The sequence below is a fragment of the Manduca sexta genome, chromosome 13 (genome assembly GCF_014839805.1).
Source record: "Manduca sexta isolate Smith_Timp_Sample1 chromosome 13, JHU_Msex_v1.0, whole genome shotgun sequence".
Lineage (NCBI taxonomy): Eukaryota > Metazoa > Arthropoda > Insecta > Lepidoptera > Sphingidae > Manduca > Manduca sexta.
In genome coordinates, this window is record NC_051127.1 from 5,711,687 (window position 1) to 5,733,232 (window position 21,546).

General features: G+C 37.9%; 1 protein-coding gene and 1 long non-coding RNA gene across 2 annotated transcripts; one reads left to right on the plus strand and one right to left on the minus strand.

Annotated features, from left to right (window-relative positions):
• Positions 1-258: 258 nt before the first annotated feature.
• On the plus strand, positions 259-2,303 carry LOC119189167. The gene is made up of 2 exons (XR_005112286.1): positions 259-365; positions 931-2,303. It is a non-coding gene; the product is annotated as an uncharacterized LOC119189167 (long non-coding RNA).
• Positions 1,749-21,537, minus strand: LOC115449687 (eIF-2-alpha kinase GCN2; the record flags this gene model as incomplete). The annotated part of the gene is given in 21 exon segments (XM_037438167.1): positions 1,749-4,145; positions 4,875-5,050; positions 5,208-5,424; positions 5,766-5,886; positions 5,889-5,973; positions 6,465-6,630; positions 9,373-9,515; positions 10,479-10,702; positions 11,085-11,273; positions 11,612-11,745; positions 12,117-12,268; positions 13,513-13,777; positions 14,121-14,353; positions 15,402-15,448; positions 16,325-16,695; positions 17,546-17,916; positions 18,327-18,452; positions 19,034-19,160; positions 19,480-19,602; positions 19,948-20,461; positions 21,392-21,537. Coding segments are annotated over 21 exon segments (4,078 nt in total), but the record flags the coding sequence as incomplete, so codon positions are not given.
• Between the last annotated feature and the right edge of the window lie 9 nt (positions 21,538-21,546).

The following is a 21,546-nucleotide window of genomic DNA, read 5'->3' on the forward strand; positions in this document are numbered from 1 at the left end:
AGTGCAAGCAATCAGTTTTTGTGCCTGGTATTGTTAACTGTGTGTGTGTGTTTGTTTTTTTTTTTCTTTTATACTTTTTTGTTGTATTTATGTGTGTGTAGAGAAATAAATGGTTTAAATGGTTTAAATAGCCTATTGCCTTATTTTTTTTTTGTTTATCTAGGCAGTTTGCAAAAATCCAAATTTTACACTTTGCCATTGACAGCTACGCTCTTATTTATGACTAGTTATAATAAATCATACATTATCACAGGTCGCGGTCAGTGCATGTATTTACTATCAGTGTGTTGTTGTGACTGAGGAGCGATGGACGCAGAACGACAGCCCTTGCTGCAGTGCAGTTATGATGTGAGGTGTCGATTTAGGTAAGTGGTGTCAGCCCCACTGTGGGGTTCGTAAAACGGAGGGAATAGAACGCATGGATTGTCCCAGTACTGTTTGTATTATGTTGAGTAAGTACTGAGTATTCTTATAAGTGTGAGTAATGTGCCTTCGTCGATGGTTGCAAAAATTACGCCGGCCTGTCGTAATCTGAGCCCCTCTTCCGCTTGACATTAATCATTTATTTCAAATTGACTAGCGAGTGAGTGCCTTGGTGGCGTAGTTGTACTGCCGAGCCGGACAGTGACATTTGGGTTTTTCTGCTTAGTATCAGCCCGGAGTCTGGAATTTGTGCCCGAAATGGCGATAGGCTCGCCCCCTATCACATCATGTGACGGAACAGACTTGGTGAACAGTGGGTGCCCTGGTTGCTCCTCTGCATACCTCTTCGGGGATAAATGCGTGATGTGTGTGTGTGTGTGAGTGAGAAGTGCCGGCCTACAGTGTCTTGTGTTAGTGTTAAGGGTTTTGTAATACGAATTTTTGATAATGATGCTTCTTGTAAACAACTTCCAGAACAAAAACTAACAATATCATTATACTCTACAGGCCACTCAGTCGAGAAGAAGTCTTAATAGCTCGCCAAGAGGTGACCTGGCGGCGCACCCGGTTCTGCCTAATCCTTATGTTCTGGGCAATAATGGCGATGTTCCTGTCCATAATCACGTGCATGCTGCTGACGTCAGAGCGCTGTCATGACGCGCTGGCACCCACAGTGCCACCAGTGCATATGACCTTCGCGCCCTTGGTGTATAGGAAAGTTGATGACCATGTTTATGCGTTATAATTTAAGGACTTTATCTTATTTCTTAGAATTGGGTTGGCGCTGTATTTAGGCAATTCGTAGTACCTAGCGAAATATATTTGGTCCTTCGAGCCGGATCTGCGTTTACTATTATGTGATGGTTAGATCTGCGAATAATTAATTGAAGTAACAAAGTTTAGATAAGTATATATGTCATATCTTTTATTATATGACACAATATTGAAATGAAAAATGCAAATTAATGTGTAAATCAGTTTAAGCAGTGTAATTTCAAGGGAATGAATGATACTTATTTTTTATATATTTGTTTTATATTAAGTTATTCTGCGTGTTGGATCCTTTGAGCCAGATCTATAAAAAACAATATGTCAAAGAAAAATAAATTGTAACAACTATTTATTTATAATCAGTTTGTACAAAATGCTTCTTTGTATATAAAATATGTTGACTTATGTTATAATACTCTTGTCATATTTTTATGTACATTTTATCTGTAGGTAAATGCCCACTCTGTCTTTTAATGCACTGTTATTCTTATAATATATGTTTAGTTTTTAATAACAATATTTTGTATATCATTGGGTTTAATAACTGTCTTCTGTAATATAGGATGAAAGTTAAAGGGTGAAACGAAACAAAATCTAAGACAGAAAATATTAGAGTTGCCAATATTCTTATAATTTTTTTGTATGTATAGAATTATTTTTTGTATATTTTCATGTGTATGAGCGTATCTTTGACTTAGTTTCAATTAACTTCACCCTTAACTTTTATTTATTCTCTTAAATTTCATATTTATAATTGATATAAGTGAAGTCTTATACACGTATTAAATTAATAAAACTCAACGAGTTAAAGCAAAACAATCTTCCAATAATATTTCCTATATATCGCACTCTTAGAACTAAGTGACCTAGCTCAAAATTTTTATATTTTCTCAATTTTGTTAAAAAACGAACTTACATAAAAATACAAATTTATAGAATAGAAACATATTCTCACTTTCGCCGCGACCGCCCAATTCACTGATATTTATATTGTTTTCAAATCTTTTTTATTTGTTTCCCACAATCTTTTTTTGAGTTAGATCACATTAGTTCTAAGGGTGTGATACGTTAAATTTTAATAACACTCAAATAAACGAATTTAAACTAAACCCTTGTTTTAATGAATGCGTTCACACATAACTTTGTTATACTTCGAGAGCTGAAATGCAACTTATAATGACACATAAGGCCATTTATATCCAAGCAGTAGGCCAAAGACAAACTCATTAAATTTTGGATTTGTTGTCGCCCTAAAATTTAAGGGGCGTTGCGGGGAGAGGGGTGTATGACCATTTGGTAAAACTTCGAGAGCTGAAATGCTACTAGTTTTAAAATGACACACAAGGCCATTTATATCCAATTGATAGGCCGAACACCAACTGTATGATTTATGCTATACAAACCGCACATTGTAACTCGCCGTGTATCTATAGTTGTACGGGCGAGTCAGCATTTTACGTTACTATGTTATTTTCATTATATCAATGTATTCGCATCAGTTCACCTAACGCCATCGTGCAATCAACATTACTTACTTTTTAAATATTTTTAACAAACAACTTTTGTGAACACAAATAAACAACGTAATCGCTAAGTGATCGTCTTTGACTTCAACTCAACCTCAAAACATTACAAGACTGTAGTACACACCATACACTAACTCAATCAACTTTGGATTTGTTGTGGCTCTGGATTATTACGGGAAGCGACTCAATCACCGGGGGCGATTTTAACGTTGTAAAATGATATTCCGGGATTTTAATTTCTAAGGTGGAAAATAATTGTGATCAGTAAACCACAAGGTTTTTGTATTCCCCAATACCCACAACATAAGATAATCGTAGCTAAAGGTATTAGGACTATATTTTGTTATCAAAATATATATTGATAGTCACTGGCCTCCTTTATTACCTGTGTTAACAAATTAAAGAAAATATTCGAGTTTAAACACAGACGAGATCTAATAGGAACACTTATAGAAAAAAAACGCAATATCCGTTATTTTAATTTGTCCAAAATTAAATTGATTACTTTATCCCTACGTCTTGCGAGGGAAAGCAAAGAATGATCCCAGCTTCTATCTTCGAGCATATGCCGAGGAAAACAATTAAAATAAGTAATCTGTGAGTATGTCAAACTTAATTCTTGTTTAGTTTTCGATCGAACCCAAGATAAGGGATTGTTTATTGAAATCGGGCGTACCTGAAGTCAGCAGCGATGCCGCTCTTGACTAACTTCAGTTTGAAAAAGTAAACCGTGGTGGTTTTCACTTAGTACGTACTGACTTTGTTCATGTACCACTTATGCCACTTATTTACTGGTGGTAGGTCTCTCATATGTCAGAGTCCACCTGGGTAGGTAAACCGCAATGTCTATTTCTACCGCCAAGCAGCAGTGTTTAGTCACTGTTGTGTTCCGGTTTGAAGGGCATTGTAGTCAATGTAACTACTGGACATAATGAGACTTAACATCTCATGTCTCAGGATGGTGAGCGCAGTGGAATACCAAACAATACTTTGTTATTCAAGGTGTTGGATGGTGTTTCTGCTGTTTGGTGGGCTTGTGGTTTGCTGGGCAGTCGTATCACTTACTATCAGACGAACGGCAAGCTCGTCTCGTCATTCGAAGCAATAAAAAAAAGCTTACACAGATGTGAACGACACACCCTAGACATTGCGATTTCTTCAAGTTCATTTTATGAGGAAAACGTCATATTCACTGTTTTGATACGAATTTCACTCTATAGTAAGTATATTCATTATAATATTATGATATATTTGGCTAATTTCAAAAGTATTGTAGATCAAGTAATCAATCTACATAACGAGTCCGGTATTGAGTATAACGCGAACAGTTGAGTTTCGTCGTTGGTACGGTTCTGGTTGCTTTGTTTCACTGCGTTAGTTAGTTCTCTGCACGCTTCGTCTAAAATGTTTTGACGTTTTGGAAATCTGCAAAAGAAAAATGAATATCATATTGTTTTTCATAAATGGTCTCAATTTTAATTTATGGTTCGATTTGGAAAATAATCCAATCAAAATGAGCGATGTGTAAGTATGTCAAAGGATTATTCACGATTGGCCTATTATCATGACGGATCAATAAAGCGATTGAGATCGTTTATGAACGAAAACGCCGGTAATTGACTATTGATTAATTATAATATTATTTTTCCTTTTGAGTGCGCACGCGCACCTCTTCGCGCTCAGCCCGCACAGGATGCTATTCAGCTGGTCGTGCAGTGTGTAGTGTACAGTAATACTAACTGCGCGGCGACGGCTCTGAACGCGTGCGGCAGGTCGGTGTGGTCGAGCGGCGCGGCGAGCTGCGCGGCCAGCGCGCGCACGTACGCCGCCTCGCACGCCAGCGCCAGCGCCGCCGCGCGCACGCGCACGCCCTGCACGCCCAGCCCGCACAGGATGCTGCTCAGCTGGTTGTGCAGTGTGTAGTGTGTAGTGTACAGTAATACTAACTGCGCGGCGACGGCTCTGAACGCGTGCGGCAGGTCGGTGTGGTCGAGCGGCGCGGCGAGCTGCGCGGCCAGCGCGCGCACGCACGCCGCCTCGCACGCCAGCGCCAGCGCCGCCGCGCGCACGCGCACGCCCTGCACGCCCAGCCCGCACAGGATGCTGCTCAGCTGGTTGTGCAGTGTGTAGTGTGTAGTGTACAGTAATACTAACTGCGCGGCGACGGCTCTGAACGCGTGCGGCAGGTCGGTGTGGTCGAGCGGCGCGGCGAGCTGCGCGGCCAGCGCGCGCACGCACGCCGCCTCGCACGCCAGCGCCAGCGCCGCCGCGCGCACGCGCACGCCCTGCACGCCCAGCCCGCACAGGATGCTGCTCAGCTGGTTGCTTATCTGGGGGCAATTTCAAATTCGATAATTAATAAATTTATGTCATTTTGTAGCACAAGATTCTACCTCTAATGACGAAAATGGGTGAATCTTATATTACATAATAAAAATAAAGCTAAAATTGGTCCTTCGAACCGGATTTTATAAAAATTCAACCCACCTGATTCTCACATTGCCGTTTGGAATTCTTCGTCATTCTATCATTTGCTGTTATAAAAGTGACTGACGTTATCGGCCCGCTGTACTTCTCTGTGTCTGACCAACTGATAGACCTGTTAGGCGCCGTGTTGGTGTCGTTTGACCGCGCTGATTCCGGAACCAGTTTCTGCTTAATGAAGTCTAACACCTCTATGTATGGCACTTTGTGTTCCCTCATCCTGGGAGAATAGAAAAAAATAAATTTAAATATTTATAAAAAGTACAATAAGTGAAATTATGAAAATAGTATAAAAATAGTAAGTGTTACATTTTCCACGTAAGTACATCGATTACTTTGACATTAGTGAGTTGATTAAATCGATTAATATTTTTTTAATCGGTAGAGTAAGCACTTCACTGTGGCTTTATTTTTAATTGACTACAGTAGTTGTAAATTATACTAACAGACGACCCGTCTGTCCTTGTCACTGCTGGCCGTGCCTGCGGCGCCCCACACGCACAGTAGTTGTACACAATAACTAAGTGTATAGTGTATAGTGTATAGTGTATACCCTCGCACCTGTCTCCGTCCCACAGCTGTATGCGCGCGGTGTGCGCGTCGTGCAGCGCGAGCACGGCGCGGCGCTCGAGGTCGTGCGCGGCGGGCGCGGTGCAGGCGGCGAGCGCGGCGCCCCACACGCACGCGCGAGCGCGGCGCGGCGCGCGGCTGCTTGTCCGTCCTTGCCGCTGCCGGCCGCGCCCCACATGCACACGTGGATCACGGGCATCTAGACAACATAATTTTGTTGGTTGTATATGTGTCCACCCAGATAACGACCACGGTACAAAAGATGTTAAACCCGGCATACTCATCCAAGTACGTATGACGCGTTCCAGGATCATCCTATGTATATCCAATTTCAAACAGGACGGCATAACAAACGCCTACGCCAGTCAACAAAATTGTGTTGACTAGCGTAGGACTACCACGTCTCGTCAGCTAACACTATATTTTGACCCTATTCTGCTTAGCATCAGAAGCAGTGGGCTTATGTTACCTGGAACGCGACACACTTACGTAAACCACTATGGCGGATTTTAACACCTTGTTTACGGTGGTCGCTATCCTCACGGATATAAAATATATCCTACCACCAACAATGACTACAGGGAATATATTATACTGCACACCTACAACTCAGACTTAAAATTAAAGTAACGTAGTGCATACAAAAGGGCTGCACACCATATACACAGAAATTTCCCAAATCATGATTACCTCAACACTCTTCACCGGCGCGGGTAGTTCACCCTCCATCTTCTTCAATATGGCCGCCATCCTCTCCAACGACATTGAGAACCCTACGGAACTGGTGTTCATATCAGAATTGTCGTCTCTTTCAGTACGGGCGACTTTCCAAAACTCCTCTACTAAGGCGTCGTATCTGGTAGAAAAAAAAATTCACTGAGACCTTAAGAACACTGATGGGGCATTCCACGTGAAGCGGGCACGAAAAAAATCCGATGTCTCAGATTTTCGTAATATTTGATTATGTTATACCTGTATATGGCCTCGATCCAGATACAAAATATTTTTAAAGTATAAAGTCTGGTTAGCGAGTTAAAGGACTTTGAAGTTTTGATGGGCCGGCTGGTATACCCCACTTCGCATGCAATTATCAAGTTTTTAAATGTTACAATAAAATAAATAAAACAATGAAATAAATACTTCATTTAATGAGCTTTTTTATTGTATTTTTGGAAATTGAAAAATGATTTTTTTCTTTGAAAAAAAATATGTTTGAAGGTTTCAAACTTGAATTTCACAAAGTTGGTATATTTATATATTTTTTATTTTTTTCTAAAAATAGGTACTATTGTATAGATAATCCCTGCGAAGTTTCATATTGGGCTGAGAAGTCGTTTAGGAGCTAGACCGATTACAGTGGCGAAGCGCGGCGGTCGCCAGAAAGAGCGAAGTAGTAAAAACTTTCAATTAAACTAAATACTTTATATCACAGTATTTTATCATGTTTTGCATTGCTTTAAGGATTCAATTACATCTGATTATAATATAAAAAAATATTAAATTTATTTTAATTGATTTTAAAAAGATTAAATTGTATTAACTTGTTATATTTCAAACAGGATTTTTGTAAAGATGCAGTATTTCATTTTCGTGCCACTTCACATGGCAGAAGGGCAATTTGACGGTCTCGGTGGTAACTTAAAACGCCTGGAGACACAAAGTAGTTTACATAACGCATCAAACAAAGCCATCACGACACCCGACCACTTATACATATAGGCTAGAACATCAATGCCGCAAACTCATATTTATTATTACTACTACTATTTATTATTATTACTCATATATATTTTAATGTTTCAAACTTGTAATTCACAAAGTTGGAATATTTATATAATAACTTTTTTCAACTAAAATAGCCAATATTGTATATAGATAATCCTTGCCAAGTTTCAAATGTTGTTGTGCACCGTCAGTAATATAAATATATTTTTTTATATTATAATCAGATGTAATTGAATCCTTAAAGCAATGCAAAACATGATAAAATACTGTGATATAAAGTATTTAGTTTATTTGAAAGTTTTTACTACTTCGCTCTTTCTGGCGACCGCCGCGCTTCGCCACTGAAATCGGTCTAGCTCCTAAACGACTTCTCAGCCCAATATGAAACTTCGCAGGGATTATCTATACAATAGTACCTATTTTTAGAAAAAAATAAAAAATATATAAATATACCAAATTTGTGAAATTCAAGTTTGAAACCTTCAAACATATTTTTTTTAAAGAAAAAAAATCATTTTTCAATTTCCAAAAATACAATAAAAAAGCTTATTAAATGAAGTATTTATTTCATTGCTTTATTTATTTTATTGTAACATTTAAAAACTTGATAATTGGATTCCAAGTGGGGTATACCAGCCGGCCAGTCAAAACTTCAAAGTCCTTTAACTCGCTAACCAGATTTTATACTTTAAAAATATTTTGTATCTGGATCGAGGCCATATACAGGTATAACATAATCAAATATTACGAAAATCTGAGACATCGAGTTTTTTTCCGTGCCCGCTTCGCGTGGAATGCCCCCGATGTTAGGTGTCTCATATGTGAGAGTCCGCTTGGGTAGGTACCACCACAATGTCTATTTCTGCCATAGATTACCAAAGACCGATGTTACCTTGCTTCCCTCAATTTTTCTTCAAAGGTCGATAACACAGTCCTAATTGAACTGGCATTGTGAGTGATCGTATGGCATTGTCTGTTTATTGACCGCGATGATCATTCATTATCGAGTAACATGTCACAACACAATATGACTATATTTAAATGTTCAGGATTTTTTTACAGTATGAAATGCCTTTACAGGTGTATCCAAAATTGAAAAGTATCAGAGCATGAATAAGAAAAAATATAAATAGATTGCACGATAAAAGTACATAATGTGTGACTTACGTCAGTTTTTAACCGACTTCAAAAAAAGGAGGAGTTATCAATTGGATGTGACTTTTTTTTTTTTTGTAGAAATTTTCACAGTATGACATGCCTTTACAAGTTTATATAAAATTGAAAAGTATCAGAGCATGAATAAGAAAAAACATAAATAAATTGCACGATAAAAGTACATAATGTGTTACTTACGTCAGTTTTTAACCGACTTCAAAAAAAGGTTAAAAACTGACGGTAAGGTTATCAATTGGACGTGACTTTTTTTTTTGTTGTTTGTTACCTCAGAAATCGCTCATTTATGAACCGATTTGGAAAATTCTTTTTTTATTCGAAAGAATATCTCTCCAGATTGGTCTCATAATTTTTTTTCCAACATCGCTTCAGTAGTTTGGTTTTAAATCTAAAAAAACTAGAATAATTATGTCGTCCAAGTGAACGAAATCGCGAAGTTTGCTTTCTAGTGACATTTTTAGTGATGGTTTTGCGTTGGGTTTGGTTGAGTGCACTTGTCATATACTTATACAAATAGCATCACTAATTAGGCACCGACTCCAAAATTGGTATCCAATATATAACTGTTATGTGAAATATTTTTTGGTTTTGAGTGGTTTTTGAAGGCGGTTTATTTTTTTTTTATTTTTTTGTGAGAGCGTTTCTACCAAGTCGAAATAGTTTCATGACAGGACCTAGTCAGATGTTAGTTGTAACTGACCTGCCCCCAGCAGCGATGAGGTCCCCGGCCCTGTGCTTGGCGCTGGGCTTGTGGTCCGCGTGTCGCGCCATCGCCATCTGCCAGAAAACGCCGCTGTGCTGCGTCGCGTTGTACGCCAGGAACGGCGCTACCGTCATTGGACACTGGTTCAAATGAAATTTTGTATATATAGCCGTCAGTGACTGACTTAGTAATGGACGATATTGAGAAAATTTATGACATATTGACGTTGTATAGACATTCTATAGACACGAACGTTCATATAAACTATTTGTTTAAATTCTGAACTAAAATGGCAACCAAAACTTCACTGTGATAACCTATTTATTCACTTGAACAACAAATAATTTTACTTATTTGACTAATATTTTTACTACCAGGTTTACTTAGACTAGAGTTTTTATATTATGAGCGCCACGTCGTACACAACTACAAGCTGTCTATATTGACCAAACTAAAGTCAGTTTGAATGGATTGTAGTTCAATTCAGTTGAACACAGTGAATGTTCAGAACGCCAAATTTAGTACGTAGTACATATTATGTATATCGTTAGTGTGACATATTTTTTTTACGAATTTGGTGTAGATTTAAAATGATGTAATCATGCAGGCCGGCATGACTGTGGCGACCGTCCGGGGTTGCTTGTATCTGTTGCCTGTCAGCACTTTCTTTGGACTTCATTTCGCTTAACATCAGGTGCGCAAGATTTACCGAGCCATGATAGAAAAAAAAACCTTAATAAAGCTTAAGTATATTTGCTTCAAATCTATTTATCTTACTAATATTATAAATGGGAAAGTTTGTGAGGATCGATGTATGTTTGTTCCTCTTTCACAAAAAAAAATACTACTGAACGGATTTGGATGAAACTACAGTAATATTGGTTATACATTAGAATAACACATAGGCTACAATTTATAATGATTTTGTGTAATTTAGTCATAATATAACTATACATATCAAGCAGTCGGAAAAAAAATATCCTGGAAAACTCCACGCGGGCGAAGCCGCGAGCAAAAGCTAGTTATCTATATATTACACCACAGTCCGCCATTTTTTTTATAAATCAAAAACTAAAATGTAACGCCATCTACCGGCCAATTACCTCACATCCAAGTGCCTTAGCGTTCCTATACACAGTCTCCAACTCGTGTATCGCCTGGGCCACTGTCTTGCTCCACTTGGCTTGCTTGACAACTGGCGTGACAAGTTCCCTCACTTCGTACACTGGCACGTCAGCCTCCATGAGACGAAGGAGGTTGGAAACATCACGTTTCGTTATACAGAGTGATGTCAGATGGGTCTGTACTTGCAAGCTTGTTATGCGACCTGTTGAATAAATAAGTTATATGGCTTTTGTTCGCGATGTCGACGCGGAATAATTGTAAAAAAAAGGAAATATTACTTAGGGACAGTAAAATAAAAAAGAAATACATTCGTTTCAGATACAACCCCAAATATAAACAAATCTTACTAATAAATTTGTTTTTTTTTTTTTTACTTACGGACAGTATAATTTTATTAGTAAACAGTGACTACAGACCGCTGCTTGGCGGCCGAAATAGACACAACGGTGGTACCTACCCAGGCGGACACTCACATATGAGATACCTACCAATACTACCATCTCTTCATACATTCTATTAGCCTCTACTCCACTTACCATCAGGTGCATTGGGATCATTTTGACGTGACAACATAAAAATCTTACCAAAGCTAACATCCACGAGCACGGGGTATATATCAGCGTGTTTGTCGAGCGGCACTCCGCACGACTGCAGCAGTATGCGTACGAGTTCCGTGTGGTTCAGCTGTATCGACACTTTGAGCGAACTCTCCGTCGCCGCCCGACTCGCTACTACTAGAAGCTCCGCGTCAGGCCACAGGGAGTATGAATAGTCTGGAAATTAATTAAAATAGTCGGGATTATTTCTGCAAAGTGATTCAAGTACACTTGATATGTGGTGTATCGATTAGCGAGATTTGATAATCGATATAGTATCTATTAAATATCTATCGTTTTAAACACAAAAACTAAGCTTTCAATATGAAATGAATTTACCTTAGTAGCAATAGCTAGTAGCTTTAGCCAATAAGCCTGTGACGTCAATACAAAAAAAAAAAAACATTTTTATTGAGTTTTATACATTAGCATACTAGCAATTAGTTAGAAAGTTATTGTTATTAAATATCGTATAAAAATATCATATTATAATATCGATGATTTATTTTAATTACCTGTCTTAGCCGTGACTATATCGAAGGCGCACTCTATCATCTCTCGGGGATGGAACCCTTGAACGTGTTTCTCTCTATACACTCTGTCCACCACGTAACGACGCATGCTCTTTATGCCGGAATATGCCGTATGCCTGGAAAAGAAAAGAAAAGAAAACTCATTGTGAACAAAATTTATTGGTGTAAACTTTTATTTATTTATTTATACATATATTTATGACACCATAACAGTTGAAATTAATGCGATGTTATACAGATTTAATTTTAACAGTTTATTTCAATACATTTATGAGCCATTTCAGTGAATTCTGACAGGTTACATATAAATATATCCAAGTTCTGAGATATAGTGTTAAGCAATCGTATGGCCCGTGACAAGGGCGCAAACCTTAGAATATTATTATTTATTATCGATTGATGAGAGACGATTATCCCTCGCCAGCCGACACAATTATGTTGGCTTCTTTTATTTTTATACAAGCCTTCTCCAAATGACGCCTATTACCTGGCAAAGGGCAGCCTCAAGTCGTGAGGCAGGTGGCACACGTATCCCGAGGCAGTCATGATCTTCACCGCGTTCGGGTGCTGGTCCCACGCCTTCGCGCGAGGCATCAGCAGCGGCGGGGAGAACTCACTCGCGCCGTGACTCCGGAAAACCTTCAAAAACTTTGAAGTTGACTTGGAAGAAAATAAATTAGATCTATATCTATATATGACTATTTACAGAGAGGCTTTGAATAAATTAGGATATTGACTGATAATAGCGTCTTCATCTACCAAGTTAATGGATATAGAGATCGATCATTCAGTAGCATTTTATTGATATTATTATATTTCTATTGAAGGACATAATAGCTAGTATAATTACTGGCCGTTATAAGAAACTTTTTTACGAATATGAAAATTGAACTCTATTGCACCTGATATTAATCTGTGGGTTCTGCTGGTGGTAAGAAATATTAAATATCCACCCGGATAGTGACTGCTGTACACAAGGTTTTAAAACCCGTCATAGTCGTCCACGTAAGTGTTTCGCGTTCCTTGATCAGACTGTGTATATCTGGTTCCAACAGGCCGGCATAATAGGGTACCGGACTCATTTTTGTTCTTTACTATTATCAAATATTTACATAATATAAATTATAACACAGAAGGAATTATTAAATTCCGGTAAAAAATCACCAAGTTCTAAGTCTTTGTATTTCGGTGGAAGGGGTAATTAACAAATAACAGAAAAGAGACGAAATACCCACATGTGACGTCATCGGGAATTACGACGCGTGCGAAAGAAAGAGATGAAGCGATATTCCCACATTGCGCCCACTTTTGCACGTTACAATATTTTAAATATTAATTACTCGCTCATTTTTTAACTAATTTATATGCAGTGTTCGCAGGAGTGCTTCTTTTTCGTATTATTAACCATTACATATAGAATAATGTACAAAATCAAGCATAGGCCGGTCCCCTGTTGTGTCGACTGTCGAGTGGTAATCATCTCTTATCAGTCCAGATTCTAATGGACCCCACTCCACTTACCATTAACTGCAATAGGTTGACTTCGTCGTACCCGAACAAAAAGAAAAAAAAATGGAGCGGCGTTGTATAAGTCTGTGCGTTTGCAACACTTTCTTAAGAATTGCATCAGGAATATTTGAAAATGTAACCGCAACAACCACGATAAAATACCGATCGACAAAAGATAAGTATACCTCGATGGGTGACAATGAATCATTATTATAGTTAAAACAGTGGCGGTTATAATGAGAGGAGACGCTTGCTTATATTGTTATAAAAATGGCCTGGAAAAGCCCGAAATTGAGGTTTGTTTAATGGAAAACCACAGGATATATCTGTAAATTTAGTTTATCAAAATACAAAAAATCATTTCAATTACTAACCTTTATAACAGCATCCTTAACAGCGGCCAGGGTCTCACCCGGCTTGACCTTCATGCCGTTATGGTAAGTATAGTCCTCAGCCGGTGATAGCCTTTGGTCTAGGCAAGCTGCGACCAGCCTCTGGTAGCCCCTCGCCCCGCGGTCGCTGAGTGCGTGGCTCAGAAGCCCGGACAACGCGCCTTCTGGCACCGGGCGAGGTACGTGCTCGCTCGATAGGAGCTCCGCGCAGGTCGGTCGCAAACTCGCTTCGTGGTTTAGTAGCCATCTGGGAGAGTTTAATGAATTTTAATTGGTAATTTTAAAGAATAAATTTGAATGAAAAAAAAAAAGCATGCTGTGCACGTTAGAAAGAGGAGTGCATATATGCAAAAGATACGTAGTGCAAATTTTTTGTTTGTATTTCGCAAGGTAAGTGTATGAATTTTACTTTCATATGGCTCTTTTAAAGTTAATTGTCTAGATATATGTTTTAAAGTATTTTTTACAAATTCAGACCATTTTTAACTAAAAGTTTAAGTAGCGACAAATTCGTTTTATTCTTAACTTATCTCCATTTTATATTAAAATGCAAAACCATGAACCCATATTTAAACACAATCATCACTCACCTAATGACATGTATTTGCTTAGCATTATCTTCGACCTCAAACTCCCTCGGCACCGTTATATCCTTAGTCCTTAAGTTTGTGAGTATCATCATCCTTTCCATGCCCGTCTCCAGCGGCGGGTGGAACATCTCAAACAAAATGATTCCCAGCGAATATATGTCCACCTTCTGATTGTATATCACTTTGGACGTTCGCTGAAGTAACTCAGGCGCTACGTATAGCGCTGTGCCTACCTGGAAACAAAGAGTTTCAAGATTATGTAGGAGTCCGTTCAAGTATTACGTAACGCAATTTAGCGGGGAGGGGGCGGTCTTGTAAAACGTTACGATGCGTAACAGGGGCGGGAGGGGGTTCGTGCAACGCGTTACGTAACATAGATTTTTTTTAAAAACAATAATTAATATTTTAGCGACTTTCCGGTACTTTGCGCAACATAATTGAAAATATTAGAAAAAATTGTCACTTTAGAGTTACACGGTAGGGCTTGTTACATGGGGGTTCAATAATCTTCAAAAATGCGTTACGTAATACTTGAACGGCCCTAGAGCGGACAATGGGAACATTGTCATACAAAAAATTTACGCTTATGTGAGATGGTTACTCAATCTATCGTGAAATAGCAAAACACCGATGTAAAATACTTCATAATTTGCCATATAAATTTGCACGTGTTAATGCGAATATTAGCATAGTTTTGTAAATATATTAATATCTAAGGACGCTGTGACATGTCACACGGACATGTCAAATAAGACAGCGACTTATTACCAATTGGTAATAACTTTTGGAGCAAAAATTGGCCCTGAGGTCTATAACTAACTATATAGTTTAATGTCTTTGCCTGGAAATCATTTTTATCGTCAGTATTAGCTAATCAAAGAACTGATTGCAAAACTGAAGACTGCCTTGGCTGGCGTAGTTGTATTGTGTGGACGATACGACCGCTCTGAGGTACCAGGTTCACATCTCGGGTCGGGCAAAAGTTGGGCTTTTTCTGCTCAATATCACCTTGGAGTCCGGAATTTACTTCTGATATGGCGATCGTCATGCTAATGGCGAAATGTGGGTGATACGATTGCATTCCTGCCTACCGCTTTGTGGAATACAATATAGGAAAACGAAATACAAAAGTCATGGTACGAAATAAATAGCAAACAGAAGAGTAACTGCACTTAAAATACTTAATATGTGTATACTTTAACTAGAGCATAACATTACTCGAACATTGTGAAAGAGGCCCTGGAACCTAAACTTCTTAATATTGTATGTCAAACTATTTACCTGACCAGTCAGAGATCCGCCGACTTCTTCTTGATTCTTCGTTTTATCTGTAACAGCAAAAAAAAAAACTATAGATAGCTAACATTTTTAATTTTTTTATACGGTTATTGCAACGTGACCCTTATGGTAAGTGGAATAGGGTTCAATAGAATATCGACTGACGAGAGATGATTACCCCTCGACAGTCGACACAATTGACAACATTTCAAAATGTAAACGTGCCTAAAACAAAAAATACCGTTTCTTAATTTTTCTACTCTGAGTTCGATTATGAATTTTTAATATTTTTTTAATACTTAATTTCGGAGAAAAAAATTAAAAACCGAAAAATGCTTGATGACGTCACATATACGGTTGAATGAAATAGTTCCTTGGTCCACCTTATTATTTATTTTAAAAAACTAAGACACCGTCATTTGTCAATGTTAAATTTGAATATTACAATAGATACGTCACAACGGTCACTTTCAACGAGAGAGACAGAAACAAAAAAACTGTCACTTCTTTTTTTTTTACTGCAAAGCAAAGGCCATTGCGTTTTGAGCCGTATATGTGACGTCATTTGGAGCTTACGTCGTTTTAGAATAAAAAAAAATTCAAAGTGAAAATCATGAATGAAAATATCTGCATTTAGAAAAAGAAAAAATATGGGTCTCATCATTTTAGATCTAGTTTCATAAAATATAAACATTTTGGTATGTTGAAAAAATGAAATGTTGTCAATTATGGCTGTTGGAACCGGATATACACAGACTGATTCCGGAACGCGACACACTTACGTGGACCACTATGGTTTTAACACCTTGTGTACGGTGGTCACTATCCGAGCGGATATTAAATATATCCTACCACCAGCATATCACATTTGGACAGTCACATTATAAGGCGAGCTACTTGCTCATGTCAATAACATAAAAAATTACCATCCAACAGCAGCCCGCTAAACGCCTTCGTTGCCAAGCCAAAATCACCAATCTTGACATGGTCGTTAGAGTCCAAGAAAATGTTCACAGGCTTCAAATCTCTATGGATCATGCCTCGTTGGTGGACATGGGCCAAACCTTCCACAATCTCTCTGAACAGTCGCCACGCCCTGAAATGCTCTTGATACAGCCCGTTGTCTATGGCGTGGCGTAAAGTGTGTTTCTCACAGAACTCCATCTGGATGTAGAGTACTTGTTTCAACTTTTCTGATTGTGGTAGGGGAGCGTCTATGACATCCTCTGAGGGTATCGTGTGAGATTCGTTCGAGTTCTTTTCGAATTGTATGCATTCGCTTGATTCGTCTTCCGGGCTGTAAAATGTCATCATAATGACTTCTTATGTTAGACATTAAAATTAAACTATTTAGGATTTTATCGCGATTTTAATGATTTAAGTTTTCTCCCGACGTTTCGAAGACTTTGCAGCCTTTGTGGTCACGGGGGGGGACTGAGGTGTTGTTCATCCGCAAAGTCAAAGTTACAATATCTACCTACATTTTACAATTATACAACTTTTAAATTTTTTTAAGCTGTTGGTGGTCCGATCTACGCAGAAGAACTTCAAGACACTGTGAGCTCAGTCTTCAAAACGTCGGGTGAAAACTAAAATAATTAAAACCGTGATAAAATCCGAAAAATAGTTTAATTTTAAAATGTAATCGTTATCATCGTTCCGTTGCAGTCCATTGCTGGACATGGTACGCCACAGAACTCAGTCTGTTGCTTTATGTAAAAAATGTGGTTATGAGAAATTGCAATTTTTCTTTATTCTAATCCAGTACTAACTGTACTTAACAGTTAAATACTGGGCCTGCGATGATGAATATAGATTAAAAGTTCGTGAAAACCACTGCCTAAAATTACTTTAACTAAACGTCTGTCTCGAAATGTGGGTATATGCTACCCGTCAAATAATTTGTAATACAACCAAATACAAAAGTTACATTGCATATTGAAATAATGTACTATTTAAATTAACTGCTTCATATGTCGGGTAACATTTATTTGCCACTGTAAAACATACCTTAATTGATAAAGCTCTTTTGCAGTCCTCCTTATAATCCGCGGGATAGATCAGGTAGCCAGCTCGATCGGTTTGATACCACTATCACACAAAAATCAATGCTTATTTCTCAATACCACTTATATAGAAAATCTTACCTCATGATATTAAACCAAGGATCCGGTTCATCATCATCATCGTCCTCTTCGCTGTCAGACGACGTGTTAGTCTTCTGCACGGGGCCTTCCGACATCGACCACTCTACCTTGACCTCTTGCCCCAGCTTGGCCACTACGCACGCGAGGCTCTCGCCCGGCCTTTTCGTGGGACTTTTGGCCACTACACTCTCCTCAGTTGTAGCTTCCGTGCTCGATTCTATCCACGCGTTGTAATATCGAACGACGTTCTCGTGGTTCAAACGGGATAAGAGTTTAACTTCGCGCGTAATTTTCTTGTTCAACTGTACGCTCTCTGGGTTCAACTCGACACGTTTGATCGCGTAAAAACCGCCGTCGAGTTTGTTTTTTACCTGAAAATTTCTATTTAGGTTATTAAATGGCGTTTATTTATATTTTTAGGTAATTGTAATAGTTATTGCATTTTGGCATAATACTACAGTGTTATATAAGCCTATTTTGACACTTTGAAATGCGAATAGAGAGAGAGATCTCTTTTCAAGTCGCCAGCTTGTTGATACCCAATAAAAACTTTTACGTCGTTTTGATACGATATTTTATCCATGATGTTTATCGATAAGTAGAATGAATCGAAACGCAAACGATTCAAATATCGAATCAATATCGAAACTGAAATATATACAAAATTACTGAATTTACGGAATAGAATATCGATAAAAGTAGATGAGGCCCGTGTCCCAGATTAGGACAATACTTATAATAAGCCTATATTATATCGATAAATTTATCGATAATCGAATACCTTCAAAACATCGCCGAACGCTCCCTTCCCGAGCCACGCGAGTACTTCGAACTCCGCGTTGAGCCGTGAATGGCCGTTCGTCGGCGGATTAACGTGTTGATGAATCTTATTCACTGCATCTTCATCCTGATATGGAAAATATGCAATTTAATAGATGAATATCGTAAAAGATAGCCATAATGGAAATATTGTGAAAATCTTTAACAGACTCTACTTAATTATCAAAAACATAATAATTATTATTATATAAATATTTATTTATTCGTGTAACATAGGCATAATATAATTAGTAAAAGAATACTTTTTTCTTAAATCAATGTTGTTATTAAAAAAAATATATAAGGATAATAATTAATAAATATTTGAAATGGCACAACAGCGAGCCACATAACAACGATCCAGTCTACTGACAACCATTTGGAGAATGCTCTTGAAGCGGGCCCACACCCTGCACACCAGAGACGCGCAACTCTTGCGCATTATGGTGTGAAAACGAAATTTATTATGAAGTCTAAGAACAAAAAGTTTTTACGCAAAAAAATCATGAATTACTTTCTCTAAAAAAATATACATGGTGTTTAAAAAATCATAAAAAGCAAATTTAAAATACATGACTAATATTTATAATATTTTTATTTATGATATTGTCTATTGATTCTTAAATTATCTTCATTGTATGTGATAATAATAATAAAAATATTTTTTACCTCAGATCCACTCCCACTATCTTCTTTGATCTTTTTACTTGGCTGTTTAGGTGGTACGTCTACTAGGAATATGTGATTCAGTAGTTGTTTAGCTGACCACTGTGAATGTTCGTCTTCCGTTAAACATCTATATAAAATAAAATTAAATTAAAAAATACTTTACTAGCATTTGTACTTTTGCATATAATATTTGCTTCCCAAATAAAACAACAGTATATTTTATTGAAGAACAATATGTAAATTCCAAATATTGTATAACTGGAATATGTGTGGTGATTACAGCTCATTGAAATTCATATATTCGAACGATTAGACAAAAGTCATTTACGCCTGTCCATAAAAATAGCGAGGTCAACCAGTTTGAATCGCATAGCTGTGGAAAGCACCATTTTATCATGACACCAGGTAAATTTTTAAAAACAAAGAATTTTCAATCTTATTCTTACCTAGATAAGAAATCCTTAGCAATAACAGGCAATTCCTCAGGTAGGTCTAGACATGTTCGTTCTTCACTTACTATAGAGAGAAACAGCTGCCCGCTGGCGTATATATCTTGCGCCGCCGTCTGCCTGTGGAAATGTCAAGAAGAGATATCACGGGCATAGATAATGATAAGATCTATTTGGAAAAATATAATTTGAATATAAGGGCACAATTTTTTTGATGCTAACTGGTGTATTTTAATATATACCTTTCTGCTTAGACTTAAAAAATACTAGAGGAGACTTAACATTAGATCCATGAAAATGAAAACAGATCATAGAATGAAATAAAAATTGATTAATTTGAAAACACTTTCAGCGAATTACCAAATCGTGTTGGTATTCAAGATGTAACTTGATTTAAAACTATTTACATTTTAACAACAGTAAAAGTCACATAACCTTAGTAAAATATCGATAATCTAAACTTACCTATCACAATAATCATCGCAGTCCAACATCTCAGCCAACCGCGAGTCCAACGCCACGCCCACCAATTTCACTCCTCCACAATCATCCAAGTACACATTCTCCCCCCTTATATCCCTATGGAACACCCCCGTGCTATGCAACTCTGATAACGCGCTCAAAACGCCATTCGCCACATTCCTTAGCAATTTCAAAGCTTCATGCTTACCACCGAATCCGTTAAACTTCCTTTTCAAATTTCTGAGAGAGATACCAAGAATGAAAGGGCGGAAAATGTAAATGCATTGTTTTGGCGTGCGTTTGACGACCTCTTTGGCGGTTTCCATGGCAACGTACGGTACTAGGGTGGGGTGGACGAGTCGATATGTCGATTTGAATTCTTGCTGTAGGGAGGTGATTTGTTTATTTCGTGATTGGAAGTCACAGACGGGCGGTATGAGCCATTTTTTGGCAATTAATCGCTCGCCTGTGTCGTCATCGATTGCTAGGTATGTAGTTGCGCCCGTCGAGGAGTGGCCTGGGTGGATAGAAATGATTATTAATCAATATATCATCGCCATAGTGATGTTTCTACAAAAATGTATTATTGATAGATATTTGATTGCCATATTCATATTTATACCACACTGAGGTCTTAAGTTCAATCCCCAAATGGGGCAGTAATATACTAACCCGTAGTTACGTAGGACCTAACATAACTGGTGAAATGTATTTGTTACATATCTGCCTAACCCTAAAGGAAGAAGGGCTATGCACACAACAGTTTTGTATTGATTTGTAGCAATGGTCAAAGCTGAGCCTTTTTCGGATCAGTCGGTATCTTTCATCTATGATATCGTGGTTATAATACTTAATTAAAAAGATAAAACCTTGATAGCTTAATGTGAACAAATATTTGTGTTACCGTTATCGACAATCAAGGATATATATTGCTCAATAAATATTTCCATAATACAAAAACTGTATTAGTCATATGCATCTGACTAGGAAATTAAGAAATGAAGGCGTGATGTGACCCTATCGCTTTTTCGATCCATCGCATAAGTGGACCAATCAGAACAAAGAGTTTTTCACATACTTACAAATGAGTTACTTTGATTGGTTTATTTTCGCCATTGAAGATTATGTCTGGTATCATTTATTGAAAACGCCGTAAGTACTGGCAGAAGGTCTCTCATATGTGAGAGTCCGCATGGGTAGGTACCATCACAATATCTATTTTTGCCGCCAAGCAGCAGTGTGCAGTCACTATTGTATTTCGGTGTGAGGAACATTGCAGTGTAACTACTGGACTGCTAGTGGAGTACCAAACAATACTTTGTAATTCAAAGTGTTGGATGGTGTTTCTACTATTTATGGGCGGTCGTATAGCTTACCATCAGGCGAACGGCAAGCTCGTCACGTCATTCAAAGCAATAAAAAAAGGTAGCTATGATAGGTTACCGACCTAAACAGCTTCCTATATAAACCTTCTTATTGTTTCTCTGTGTTACGCGAAGCACTTGCACACTCTTAATATTGCAGGTGCAAGGAATCTCGCCCGTTCTACTGCGTGATATCTTCTTTATAGGGGACGTTTTGTCGTCAGCATAGCTGTAAATA